The 14,613-nt window shown below is 47.8% G+C and overlaps 1 protein-coding gene across 4 annotated transcripts in view; it reads right to left on the reverse strand.

Moving 5' to 3' along the window:
* GART (phosphoribosylglycinamide formyltransferase, phosphoribosylglycinamide synthetase, phosphoribosylaminoimidazole synthetase) overlaps nt 1-14,613 on the reverse strand; it is a 40,076-nt gene that overhangs the window by 23,789 nt on the left and 1,674 nt on the right. The window contains exons 1-6 of one of the 4 annotated variants that reach the window (XM_064704273.1): nt 12,581-12,599; nt 11,810-11,880; nt 7,374-7,522; nt 2,042-2,137; nt 1,317-1,491; nt 594-705 (exon numbers count right to left, since the gene is read on the reverse strand). In XM_064704273.1, coding sequence (XP_064560343.1) covers nt 594-705; nt 1,317-1,491; nt 2,042-2,137; nt 7,374-7,518 — 528 coding nt within the window. In that variant the 5' untranslated portion in view covers nt 7,519-7,522; nt 11,810-11,880; nt 12,581-12,599. The other 3 variants (XM_064704264.1, XM_064704282.1, XM_064704292.1) reach the window with 3 other exon arrangements.

Genomic DNA, 14,613 nt, shown 5'->3' on the forward strand with positions numbered 1-14,613 from the left:
GCCCTGAGCCCTGAAGCACAGGTGTGTCCCAGAATGTGTCCCATGGATCAGCAGAGCTCCGTGGAATCTCAGGGTGCTGTGCTGCTGACACCAGCTCAGGGCCTGACCTGGGAGCCTCAGCTCTGTGCTCCTCACTGGGCAGATAAAATTACTTCACTTGGCCTCACTTCAAATCCTGATGCTCCAAATACATTTGTGGAATATCCTTCCCCAGCGTGAACTTCACTGGAAATAATCCCAGCAGAATGTGGCTGCACATTGAAGTGCTGGGCTTGGTCCTAATGGGGCTTGTGAAGATCCACCTGAATCACTGAGGAGCTCAGTGTGGGACCTGATGGATTGCAGGAGTCTCACAGAGTGAAAATAAAAGGAATTGCATATATAAATCAGTGAAATAAGGGTGGGTTTTCATGAAGAATGGTTTTATTGTAGCCTGCAGGAACTGCACCTCAAGCCATAAATAAATCAGCTGGCCAAATAAAATGGGAAAAGGTCTGATGTCTGACAGCCACATTCCCATTCCATGAATAAGGAGTATCTGTGATGCCCTGAGGGGGTGAGGAGCTGCTTTGGGGTCAGACCTTCCTCCTCACCTGCATGATGTCAGTGACAGCCCTGCAGGCCTCCTCCTTGCTCGAAGCCACGATGACTCCTTTGCCAGCTGCCAGCCCGCTGGCTTTGACAACCAAAGCAGGGAAGGTGGCACTGCCAAGGCAAGCACAGACATTCAACACCATCCTTGCAGGGACATTCTGAACATTTCCAGAGTTGAAAAATCAAAGTGCTTCTCAGTTTTCATGGCAACCTTATTGGGTAACACACAGATCACACCAGGCTCCTCTCGTTATGCTCTGCCTGAGAAAGGTTCCTGCTTCTTTTCCCCACCAGGGAATTCCCTGACTGCTCATTACTGATTTCCATTTGGGAATTTCATCTGGGATCACCTGGCTTGCACTGTGATGAGCAGATCATCAGTTGCTGAGTAATTCTCCAGGTTTTTTGGTGGAGAAAAGGGCTAAGAAGCCAGCACAGATGGCTCTGGGCTGCTCCCTGCCTTTCCCCAGCAGGCAGAGTGACAAAAAAATAACAGCTTGTCCTACATTCTCCTGTGAACTGAACACTGAGCCTGCACTCCATTTTAGAGCAGGAAGAACCATTTCTCTCAGGCTTGCTGCAGTTTGAGAGAGTCATGGCAGGTGATCTTTGAAACCTTTGCAGATGTTCTATCCCAAAGGCATGGATACCTGGCAGTCCTTGGATTGGTTTGGATATTTACAGTGTCAGTAAGAAAATGTGTAAAACGACCAGAACTGTACCTGTTGATGAAGGCACATGCTGCTTTGGGATCAGTGAAGGATTTCCACCTGGCAGTGGGGATCTCATGACGATCCAGAAAGGCTTTGGTGAAGCTCTTACTGGACTCCAGCTGAGCTGCCTTTGCTGTGGGGCCAAAACACTTGATCCCAGCTGCTGTCAAGTCATCCACAATTCCTAAACACAAAACATGTCATCAATCTCCAGGTGATTTATGGGGGCCAGGCCAGCCAAGCTGCACTGATTCCTTCAGCAGGAATGCCAGGAATGGAAGTCACCTGTGTCTGCAGTGCCTGCTCTGCTCACTGGAGCCAGGAGCAGCAACCCTGCAGCACTGCAGCCCCTCAGGATGTGCTGCCTTTGGGAAGGGATGGCAATCCCCCCCTTTAGCTTTCAGCTAAAATTCAACACGAGTCTTTGGTGAAGATGCCAAAAGGTTTAAGCAGAAAAAACTACCAGCATGTTTATAATTAGGTTTTTTTAGCAAGACTCAAATTGTAATTATTTCAAACCATGAAAACTCCACAGGAAAACCAAAACTGGCTTTCCTGCTCACACACTACCCTTCAGAAATTCCTTTTCACCTCAGCACAACTCTGGATTTCAGGGAAACTGCTCCAGAGGATCTGTTTCCATTTAGACACTGCTGAGTGATGCACAGATGAGGACTAAAATTTACTTTTCTTCTAAATGCTGAAGGCTGTGCTTTCCAGCTTGTGTCTCTTACCAGCAGCAAGAGGAACCTCGGGCCCGACCACCACCAGCCTGACGTCCTGGTCCCTGCAGAACTGGGCCACAGCAGCGTGGTCACTGACTGGAACAGCTGTAGGGGACACAAACAGGGAGAGACCCCACCCAGGGGTGCCCCTCAGTGTAAGGTACCCAGAGCACCCCCAGCCTCCCCTTCTGGGAGCCTGGAGGGGTGGGTGAGCCCCACACGGACACAAAGCACAGCCCCAAAGCCCAGGCAAAGGCTCTGGCTGCACATCCCCTGTCAGAGTCCTAAATCACAGAATCCCAGAATGTCCTGGGCTGCAGGGACCCCCAGGGTGTTGGGGATGAAACCAATGGCTGGTGGTAGAATTACAGCTCATCTTTTTTCTTTTTTTTCTTTCTTTCTGTGGTGCCACCTAAAAGTTGCACTAAACTGAGCCCTCTGGAAGCAGGGGGAATCAGAACTTTTTGTTTTCCAATATTTTAAATTTAATTAAGAAGGGCACTGCGCTGTCATTATGGCTGAGGATAGGTGGGCTTGGGCTGTTACAACCATTATCTTTCCAAAACCAAACATTCAGTGTGATGACACTTGGAATGGCCCAAACTGTGCAAACAAAAGAAACGTCCTGCACCAAAGACAATAATGTCACTTACGCAAAAGGCCCTGCAATTGCAGAGCTTTTATCGCGAACAAACAAAGCCAAGGTCTGCAGGGATGGGAGAAAGGAGATGAGCCCAGTGGGGATTGGCTGCCTGGGCAGGGAGGAGACTGCACCCACCAGGGCACGGGGCTGCCAAAGGGAGCACAGGATCCCAGATCCCAGGGCTGGGAGAGCCCTTTGGGACCACCCAGTGCCACCTGCAGCACCCAAACCCTGTCCCCAAGGCCACCTCCAGGACACGTTTTCATCATTTCATCCAAGCAGCTGAGCATCCACTCTAAAAGTACTAGTGGAGAAGTAATTTTCTAGGTGAAAATAAGATCAACAGGTTATATTATTTTATTTAAGAGACTTTTTGCATTTAAAAATTAAGAATTTTATCTTAGGGTCAAGAATTTAATCTTAGAGGCTATGAAATATCACATCTGCTCAAGGTAATGCCCAGAAATAATGTTTCCTGTCTTGCTCATGCTATTATTTATCAAAGCCTTTTTCCCCCAAGACTGGAAAAAAAAAATTCCTCTGCACTGTCACCTTTCCATTTTCAGGCAGAAACTGAAATTCTAAAAAATTACTAGCTGAGGAGGGATGCATATATTCTATATATACATTCTCCTACAGACATGCATTTCCCAACAGCTTCCCCACAAGTCAGAGCTGATGTTGTCCCTCCTGGTCCCAGTGCCACCAGCAGCACCCAAACCCTGTCCCCAAGGCCACCTCCAGGACACTTCCAAGGCCTGACCACTCTGGCAGGGAAAAATGATTTCCAATTTCCAATCTGACCTCCTCCCCTGGTGTAATTTAGGCCCATTTTCTCTTGTCCTTTCCCCTGGGACATGGCAATACACTGGGAGCTGATGGTCTCCTCCAGCCATTTTCTGGGGAGTGATGACAGAGGAAGGGGATGACAGGATTTTGGTCAGTCCCACTGTGCTCCCCCTGCTCTGGATGAATAAATTTGTTGGGAGTTTGGCTGGCTGAGGACTGGAAAAGTACAAAACCGTGGCTAATTCCAAGTCCTGCACTTGCATAGATAGTGTGTCCTTGCTATAGTATAATAACAAATAGTGAAAGAGAGATGAGAAAAGAGAGATGGAACCCCTAAGGAATGAGGAAGAGTTCATGGTATAGTTTAACCAATAGATTGCTTGGCTTACAGAATATTCATAAGCTTATTATTTGCTGTATAAGTGTTTGATGCTTTCTTCAATAAACTGGACCTGTGATGAACCAGCTGGTGTCCTGGTCCCCTTCCTACGACATAAATTCATAGAATCATTGAACTCCAGGCTTGTTTGGGCTGGGAGGGACCTTAAATCCCACCCAGTGCCCCCCCTGCCATGGCAGGGACACCTCCCACTGTCCCCAGTGTCCAGCCTGGCCTTGGGCACTGCCAGGAAACAATTCCTTCCCATAAAATTTCCTGATTCCACAACAGAATCTACATTTTGTTATAAACTGACACTATTTTGTTATAAATTTACCCTGTTCAGGTGGGGTGGTGAACACCCAGACAGAGCACAAATAAAATTCACCTCCTTGGCACCTCTTCCACAGCCCAAGTGTTTTGTTCCTTGCCTCCCACGTGCAGCTGATGCCAGCTGACTTCTGGCTCCCCCAAAAGCACCACACACCTGTGCCAGCCCAATATCCCAATATCTCCCAATTCCCAATATCCCATCCAGCCCTGCCCTCTGGCAGTGGGAGCCATTGCCCCTTGTCCCTCTCCAGGCAGGAAAGGAGAGAGCCTGGAATTCACCCCGGATTTCTTTCTGCAGGTCAGATCTCAGGGTATGAGCAGTGAGTGTGGCACAAGATTTGCACGATGGAGAAATGTCCTAACAACAAACAGGAGGGAACAAATTGTGTTGTTTATCCATGATTTTAATTTTCCTCCCAAATATCTTTTTTTCTTGGGTTCCTGGCTGAAAGGGGACATTTCTGTAGCTGTGTTTGACTGCTTGAAACAACAGCTGAACATCCCTTTGGAACCTGACAGGAGGACCCTGGCCCAAGGATTTCAAGGGTGGAGGTTAAATTTCAGAGCAGAAGTTAAACTGAGAGGTAAAATGTGACAGAAGGAGGTGTCAGGATGGTGAACTCCATTCACAGACACATCTGTTCCTTCAGCAAGCCATTGTCTGTGCTTCTGCACCAAAACTGCCCTGATCATCCACCTAAATTAAATATAAACCTGTATTTAGGCACCCAAACTAAATCCCACTTTATTGCTGGAAACAATTACCAGCTGAGATCAACCACAATTTTTTTTCTTACTTGAATATAAAGTTTGAAAGATTTAAGGTTATTTATAATTTCCAGCTCACTTTTTTGTGTTTCAGTAATCACCCAAGACCCAGAGCTGCAATCCTAACTAAAGGCAATTCCACGACCCACAAAGGGAGGATGAACTCTCAGAGCAAAATCTCGATGATACCAAAAAACTCCCAGAAAGCAGGGAAGGAATTTCCCAGATATTCCCAGATATCCCAGGTGCTGTTGCCCACACAACATCTCAGGGCTCATGTGCTTCTTTCTGACAGTCAATTCCCCATTTTCCACCCCGAGTTAAATCAAGGCCCCGCTGACAGCACTGGAATTCCTCAACAGGTGAGACAAATTCTTTCCTTAAAAGCCAACATAAGTCAAACTCTTCATAAATTCTAGGCCCTTCCTGGGGTGGTGAAGATTTCTCTCCCAAAGCACAGGTGAGCCCATGTGCAGAACAAAACCATTTATTCCACATGGAAATTTCACAGACCTGGCTCGAGATCAAGCATTTCCCACTGCTGGTGCAATGTTTTTGATGGGATGAAAGAGAGAAAAACCCAGGGGGGATTTAAAAGGGTACAGCTTGAAAAAAACCACTTGAATTCCCATTCCACAGGCCCTACAGCCTGGCACTGACCCCATTTAGCACAAGGGTAAAGGGGATTTTTTGACTTTCTGATCTTGTCAAGCTCTTCTTTCCACACCTCCCCTCAAAGGCCAAACAGAGCACAAAACTGGAGTGAGGAGCTCACTCATGAAGCTGCGACTGGACAAAGAAATTCAGGACAAGGTTGTTTCAAAGGCCTGTAATTAAGCATTCCAAGGGAATTCTGTTTGATAATTCCCTGCTGTACAAGGGCCTGGCAGCACTCACATTTCCATGAGACAACAAAACACTCCCACAGCAGCACAAGTGCACAAAATGGAAGTGTCTGATCCACATTCACGTGAATCCACATCTTACACACGTTCTGAGGGGAAAACTGAAGTTTTGGGGAGGTTAAAGCCCCTAAATCAGGACCTGTTGTGTAAAGGACACAGGAATCTCTGTGGTCTGGACTGGTTCTCTGTCTGTCAGCACCTCAGACCAGGCTTTTTTGAAATGCAGCTCCAAATTTTGGATGCTCAATTTGCACCATCTGAAGCCTGATTTCTCAAAATTCCTAACTATGAAAAGTCTCAATTGCAGCCAGTCAGAGCTCCAGCCAGGCAGGCAGCACACAGAGAAATATCTGAAGATAACCTTGATTTCTTAAGGTCACAAAGACAAAGGAGTGAATTATGCTCCCAGTGACAGAGTGTTCTTGTCACAGGCTGGGGGGATCATGGGGTTCCAACACAATTCTGAGAGCACAAGAGGGAATTTAGGTGGAACCACAGCAACTATCCTCAGCTGGATCCCAGAGGAACAGCTCTGGCTGAATCCTCCAAAGCCAAACCTAAAGAATGACACTTCACAGCTGAGATCTTCTAAAATTAACTGCACAATTTACACAAGGCTTTGTTCAAATATTTTTTATCTTATTAACTGCATCTAAAATCTATTTCACATGCCTAAAACCTCAAAAAATGATAATCCATTATCATCATCCATCATCAGTTTGTTTATGGGCTATGTTGATTTATAGGGTGTTGTTTTAAAGATGAGTTGGTTAAAGGTAAAAGTTTTTATTATTTATTTCTAAAATAAGTTATTTTTTGGGAATAGAATTTTTTGTGGAGGGTATAGGATTTTTTTTGTTTGAATTTTTAATGGGATTGTAGTTATATACATTAACCAATAAATCTTAAAATTAAAAAAAAAAAGTTTTAATTAGCTTTTTTAGTTTTTCACCTAGCAAAAACTAACAGTAAGGTTAGGACTAAGTCTTTTGTCCTTGGGTGTGTGTGGCAGCCATCTTGACATCTTCAGTGCCAAGCTTTTTATAAGCTACAAGACTGTAAAATTTGATGGGTGATTGGTTGATAATTTATGATAATGGTTTGTATTTTTGTTTGGTTTTTTTGGGGGGGGTTATTTTTGGGGTTGGTTCTATGTTCGTTTTGGGGTGGTTATGAAATGATGATGACAGTTGGTCATTGTTTTTGATACTAGGAAATACAGAGGAAGGTAAAGTATTGATGATAAGTGATTTGGATAACGTAGGGATATATGGTTTAATTATTTAATGGAAAAAAATAAAAAATGAATGTGTAAAATAGGATTTAAATATCAGTTCAGCAAACCAAATTTAATTAGCGAACCAAAACCGCTATACAAAAATTAATATTTCCACTTGGCTTCAAACTAAAACCACCACAATCATCATCACCATCATCATCCTTTCACACTACCAGCTGTGATTTCAGCTCAGCAACATCCTGGTTGAATGATCCAATTTAAAATGGGTATATTTTTGTTTTTACCTGAATTGGAGATTTTGCCGTTGTCAGCCGTGCCTGCATTTCCTGGAGCCACAAACACGTGTTTGACGTGGGGGGACTGGGCCAGCTTCCAGGCCAGGGCGTGCTCCCTGCCGCCGCTGCCGACCACCAGCACCCGCTCTGCCATGGCCCTGCGGGACACACGAAACACCTGGGCTCAGCTGGGAACGTGGGGACAGCAGGAGCTCCAGGCACCATGCAGTGCTGGGGAGCTTCATCAGATGCACCCTGAACTTCATCAGATGCACCCTGAACTTCATCAGGTACACACGGAACCTCCAAGGCTGAGCTGAGCCAGAGCACGGCAGGAACCCGGCAGGAAAACCATCCTGCTCCCACTTACAGAAATCTGGGATAGAGGACAAAACCCTGCAGAGTGAGCAGGCTGGGATTTGCAGCCCAGAGAATCACAGACTCCCAGAAGGGTTTGGGTTGGGAGGGACCTTAAAGCCCATCCAGGGCCATCCCTGCCATGGCAGGGACACCTCCCACTGTCCCCAGTGTCCAGCCTGGCCTGGGACAGGGATGGGGAGTCCACAGCTCCTCTGAGCAACAAGTCCTTGGAGATTCCAAACCTGCAAAGGTCAAAGCCCTTCTGCTACACCCATGGTATGAACAGAGAGTGTCTGGTGCTGGTTGAGGCCACTCAAGAGATTTTAAAGGCAATGACTGAAAAGCTCTGAACACCTCATGGAAAGGAAAGGCTCCAAGCAATGAGACAACACAGTAACTTCCAGCTCTGGCTTTCCTTGGAGAGAACAACCATGAGGCCAGCAACAGGTGGAATTAATAAAGGAGCTCACTCACACAAGGTAGAGTGGGGTATCCACTGCACTCTCCCATTGCAGTGAGGCTTGGAAAAGCACATGGACACTGTGCTGGCCAGCGGGAGCAGGGTGCCCACGTCATCCCCTGGGTGTGCACACCTGGCTTACGCACGTGGGGCTCACAGCAACAGGACAGCGTGTTCTCTGAGAGCCAGGAAACCTCTGTGCCTGGGAGTCACTGCTCTGTGTACTCTCACATATTGACTGATGGAGGAGTTCACCTGCACTGAGAAATCCATCAGAGTTCAGAAAACAAGGAAGGATTCCAGGAAGGAATGACATCATTTATAAACTAATTATGTATGTCCATATTTGGAGCTAAAATAATTGTTTGGTTTGGATTGGGACAGACCTTTAAGTTCATCCCATTCCAACATGCCTACCATGGACAGGGACACCTCCCACTGTCCCCAGTGTCCAGCCTGGCCTTGGGCACTGCCAGGGATGCAGGGATGGAATTCCATGCCAGCCCTGCCCACCCTGCCAGGGAACAATTCCTCATTGCCAGGATCCCACCCAGCCCTGCCCTCTGGCACTGGGACCATTCCCAGCTGGGTTTGCACAGGGATCCCTGCCAGGGGTGGCTCTGGAAGGAACCTGGACACAGGGAGTGAGTCCTGAGGGCATGGAACTCAAATCACAGGGGGAAGGCAGAGGGAATCAGAGAAAAGGATTAACAAAATCTGGATTTGGGTTGGGAGGGACCTTAATAAAGATCTTCCAGTGCCACCCCTGCCATGGCAGGGACACCTCCCACTGTCCCCAGTGCCCAGCCTGGCCTTGGGCACTGCCAGGGATGCAGGGGCAGCCCCAGCTGCTCTGGGCACCCTGTGCCAGGGAACAATTCCTCATTGCCAAGATGCCCTCAAATCCTACTTTGAAGCCATTCCCTGGGTGCTGTCCCTCCATCCTTGTCCCCAGTCCCTCTGCAGCTCTCCTGGAGCCCCTTCAGGCCCTGCCAGGGGCTCTGAGCTCTCCCTGCAGCTTCTCCTCTCCAGGTGAGCCCCCCCAGCTCTGCCAGCCTGGCTGCAGGGATCAGCTCCCATCTCCCACTGCTGGGGGAGGAACAGAGCCCAGAGCAGGGTTCAGGACAGAAGGAGCCAGGAGTGCCCCTGGTGTGATCCCAGCACACACAGCACAGAACCAGGGTCACCTCCTCACACCGCCGGTCACTGACCCGCACGTGGCCAGGGCCCCGGTGAGCTCAGAGTCCCCTGAGCAGGAGGGCAAGAGGGGATGACAACAACACAAAATACATCTTAGAAAAGGGGAAAAAACAACACCAAATCCAGGAGATTTCTAAGGGAAAAGCAAAAAATGATCCAAAGCAGATTTTCAGGCCCTGCCCTCACATCAGCTGCTGCAGCTTGACCTGACTAAAGCTGCCCTGATGAGGGAAAATATTTGCATTAGGCAAAACATCCCAACAGAACAAAGTCAAAATAAATGTGGAGAGAAGGACAAAATAGAGAAAATGAACACTGAGTTGTTTGCTCTTAACTAAACATGCCAGAGCTAATATCTAATGGTAGTTCCTTGCTGGGGGAGACCAACAGGCTTCTAATCCAGTGTTGGGTCAAATATAGATATTGCAAAGTTACAGATATGTTTTAATTATAAAACACCATGATTACTTGCAATAAAAAAGCTCAGGTCAGGCTAAAAATTATCAGTTGTGATATAGATGTTTGAGAAACCACATGATGATCAACTCTTATATTGCAACTCAAGCAAGAAGGAAAGGTAAAAGAATGAGGGATAGAACAAAGGGGTGAATTAGATAAATACAGTAATATAACAGTAAGGTAGAAGAGCACTGATCACACAGCAGGCAGTGTCTCTGAAGTCAAATGAGCATTGCCAGTGGCCACTAAACTGTACTTTTTAAGGCAAATTTTATCAAGAATAAGTTGAACTATACCCAACATGATTTTCCGAAAATAAAAAAAAAATATTTAAAACTTTTAACTTTTAAAATGTTAAGAAATTTAAATTTAAAAATGTTAAAACTTTAAACCAGGATGATTTTAAACTACTCACTGTGTGCTGTGTGTAGCAGGCTGAGTGAGGAGAGCAGGACTCAGGAGCTCAGAGGCACAAAGAGAGCAAAGATTGGCAGCCCCTGGTTAAAATGTCCCTGTCCCAAGCCTCCCGCCCCACTGATGACCCTGCAGGCAGCCAATGGAAGGGACTCCAGCCCTTCCAGCTGGGGACAGGGGACACAAACTTCCCTACAAGTGCTCTGGGAGTGAGAGGCAACAGGAGGAGCAGCTCATCCTGCTGTTTCTAACTTCTCTCTCATCCCAGGTATTCTTTTTTTATAGTTAAAAGCTGTTCATTAACCAGCTTGTGAAGATTCTCTTTATATCTAAAAATCAGGATCTGCACTTTTGCAATAAATAAAAAATACTCTATGTGATCAGCAGCATGATAAATAGGGGGTATGATGCACATGATCATGGAATGTTTTGGGTAGAGAGAGACCTTTAAATCTCACCCCATCCCACCCTGCCATGGCAGGGACAGCTCCCACTGTCCCCAGTGCCCAGCCTGGCCTTGGGCACTGCCAGGGATGCAGGGGCAGCCCCAGCTGCTCTGGGAATTCTATTCCAGCCCCTGCCAGGGAACAATTCCTCATTGCCAAGGTCCCATCCAGCCCTGCCCTGCTTCATCCTAAGGCCCTTGTGAAATTCAGCACAGCCTGCAGACCCAGTGACACCATGGCCACCTCAAGGGACTCGCCATGATGGCAACTCACTCCAAGAGCCACCTCCTTGTCCTCCCTGAAGTAACACATTCTGGCACTACTGTCAGATGAAAGAATTCATCACACACAGGACAAAGCTTTCTGTAGGAGCAGTAAACAGAACAAGCCATGTCTGCTATTGTCAAATAATATTTGATCATTTTATATCAAAATGTGAGTGAAGATTAGGTTTCACACGTTTGTTTTGAAGCTCAGTGTTATTTGTGCATCCCACTATGGTATCCTAGCAACTTTTATTTAGGAATGTGCCTTGAGAAGAAGTTGTGGTGGCAGTGCCAGTTTAGGAGGCTCAGATGTAGCCATGGCAGCCTCTGTTTTATTTTACACTCATACTCAAAGATGTCATGGAGGCCCCTCTGCTGCCCAACAGGACCTCACTTTAAAAATGAAGATCCCAAGAGGCAACATTCTTTTTTATTTTTCTGTCACTAATCCAGCAGTCAAAAATGTGTTTCCTAAAGAGCTAAAGTCATTCACAAGGTAGATATTTACTGTCTGAGGATTATCACACCCCCAGGATTTCTGGAAGCAATGTGTGAAATCCCTAATGATTCCAAACCATGGGATGTCATTACCTTCTGCGCCCATTGCCTGCTTTGGTAAAGAAGGAGGAGATGTTTGTTTAAAAGATGCTTTAACATGAAGATAAGGGACATTTCAGAAGAGGCTCTGTTGTTAGATCCTTATATGAAGTGAGAGCAGGAAAGAAGAAATGAGTTAATCACTCGGTGTGTCCAGGAGGAGAGGAGGCAAGGACAGAGTGGAGCCAAGGAGATTCCCAGAGCTTATCCAAAGTCAGCAGGCAGGAACAGCAGCTCAGAGACCTTTATCCTCAGTGCAGGGAGGCAGCTGGGACTCACCAACACACCAGGCAACTCTTCCTCACCAGCAGGGCCTGTGGAGCAGAGAAAATCCAGTGAGGGAGGCAAAGCCCACAGTCCTGAGAGCCCTCCCAGCCCAGTTCCTGCACAGGGAGGCTCCAAACACAGGGAGCAGTGACATCAGGCTGCTCAGGCTGTCCCTTCCTGTCCTATCCCAGGGACAGGAGCCACTGACCCTCCCAAACTCACCCTGTGCACACACCTGGGGGTTACACTCAGCTCCTTGTCTGCTTTATGAACAGAGCTCTCTAAGAAAACATAAACTCCTTAAGCAATTCATTCTCAGGTGTGATGCAAGATACCTGAATATTCAATCTCAGCTGGGTGGAGTATTTTAATAAGGCAGTGCCTTATCAGCTCACCTCAAACTACAGCAGGAAAGGTACAACTACAATCAGACCTCTGCACTCCAGCACAAACAGCAAAGCTCACTCCTTCACACAGTGTATTTTTTTTTAATTAAGCTCCAGTGCTGTTGGTTTCCTCTGTATCTTTGTTTCCCAACACTGGGATTCAGGAAATCTGATGCAGGCATCCAGGTTTTTTTAGATCAAAAACATGGTCTTTGCCCAGAGTGTCTTAATTCAGGACCAGGTCGGACAGGGCTTGGAGCAACCTGGTCTAGTGGAGGGTGTCCCTCAACAGAGCAAGGAGCTGGAACTGGATGAGCTCTGAGGTCCCTTCCAACCACCCTGGGAGGGAATGAACTCCTACCCTTGTGAGAGCTGAGTCTGAAGAACAGCCCGGCACTTTCCCAAACACTACAGACCCAAGCCCAGTGTCACTGTGAAGGCTCAAATCCACAACTCGCAGTGCTGGAGAGGAGCTCTCATCACTTGGCTTTGGACTAAAGGACAAGGTTCATTCTTCCTCTTGCAGTTAGGCAGAAGAAAAAGAAAAATTCTCACAGGAGATAGAAAAAAGCCCAGATTGGGAAGGCTGTGCAGTTCCCACCCCACTGAGGGCTGTGTGTTTCTGACCCTAGCAGTCTGAGTGTTTATGAGTTTCAGGGTTTTTTTCATAGACTTATTATGGGATAAAAAAAATCAAAAGAAGGGATTGGAGAAGAAGCTAAAACTTGCAACTTCCTCCTCCCAACTTGAAACTTGAAACTTTCTCCTCTCAACTTCAATTCCCTCCTAGGATCCACCCTGCCATCCTTGACCCAGCCCCCAAACTCACCCACAGCCAGGCTGTGTGGCCCCAAACCCCCGTGGGCTGAATGGATGCCCTCTGGATGAGCCTCTCTGGCCATGCTGGGTGCCCCCAGAGCTGGCAGGCAGGAGGGGAGCTCTGAGGCAGCCTCCCAGGGATGTGTGCCAGCTGCTGGCCCCCGTTCAGCCGGGGATGCGCAAGCTGCGGGTTCAGCGACTGCGGGCGCACAGGGCCGAGCTGCCCCTGCCTGGGCCGGTCCCCATTGGTCCCAGCCCAACCTCTCCCCCTGCAGGCTCTCCTTCCCTCTGCTCCTGCCCGTGCCAGGGCACTGTGGGCACCTGGGGCAGGAGGGCAGTGCTGGAGAGCAGACACTGCGAGGGTAAGCAACGCAGCAAAGTGAACGTGTGACTGTGGGTATATAAAGGAAATGCACTCAGCTGCTGAGGGGTGAAGGATCACCACAGCCAGGACAAGGGAAGCAGCAGCACAAGGCAGCCAGTGAGGCTGAGAGAGCAAACCCAGCTGTGCCCTGGGTTGTAGTAAACCCCTCAGGTTTAGCCAGGGCCCCTTGGAGAATAGAATGCTGACACAGCGGCAAAGAAGTTTCCTGTCTCCAGGGACATCCGCCTTGTACCTTATCCCTATAGCCATGTAAGGCAATATTGTGTTAAACCCTACTATTGGTCACTTATGGTCACTCTAACACCTTTGCCATTGGTCAGGATTGGATCCAGGCCAAGGGTATAACAGTAGCATACTGTACCCCTACTAACTCGGAAGAAGAAGAGCTGAGACCCTTCACGGACCCTACAATAAAGCCACACTCGTGGAACAGCCAGCGTCTTCTGCTTCTCCTCTCTCTACCGTCTGCTGGAGCCTTAGGCCAAGGGAAAAGCTACCTAGCAAGCAAAGCTGAAATCACAAGAGCTGCCTAATCACTAAGAGCTGAATATCTCCCTGCTTGCTAGGGGCTGACCCGCGGCCTTGGTCTGAGAGCGAGCTGGCTTCTGGCACCCAGTCCCCTTGGGGACTGAGCTCTGGAGCTGGAACAGCTTGCATAGGATACGACCAAGCAAGGCTCACTGGGTCACCCCGATGGATGGAGGTGACAGGACACACCCAAGTTTGCATTCCCATTCCCACCTCCTGCCCCAGGCTGGCCCTGCTCCCAGGGACAGACACAGCAGGGAACCAGGGGCTGTGGAGGGAAGACATCCACCTCTCTCTGCGTTTTTTCCTTGTGAGGCTCAGTTTCCAGAGGGAATTCACTGTGGGAATTCACTGTGCCAAATGTGCAGGCAGCTCCGAGGCACAACAACAAACAGCCATGGCAACCAAACCTGCAAAATGGTCGGAATCCCACAGGGGAACTGCAGGTTTAGGTTGGGGCACAATTAGGCTCATCCTGAAGGCAAAAAACACAGCCTTAAAATCTTTTCACTTCCTCAGACTTCAACACATGAAGAGCTGCTTAAATAGCTTGGAGGCCTCCAGAATCTGGTAGCAATTATTATTTTTAGTTAGAGCTTTGGGTTAAATAAGCTTCTTTTAACTCATGTGTTTTATTTAGGATAAATTCCCAGCTCTCACCT

The sequence above is a fragment of the Zonotrichia leucophrys genome, chromosome 1, assembly GCF_028769735.1.
Source record: "Zonotrichia leucophrys gambelii isolate GWCS_2022_RI chromosome 1, RI_Zleu_2.0, whole genome shotgun sequence".
Taxonomy (NCBI): Eukaryota; Metazoa; Chordata; class Aves; order Passeriformes; family Passerellidae; genus Zonotrichia; species Zonotrichia leucophrys.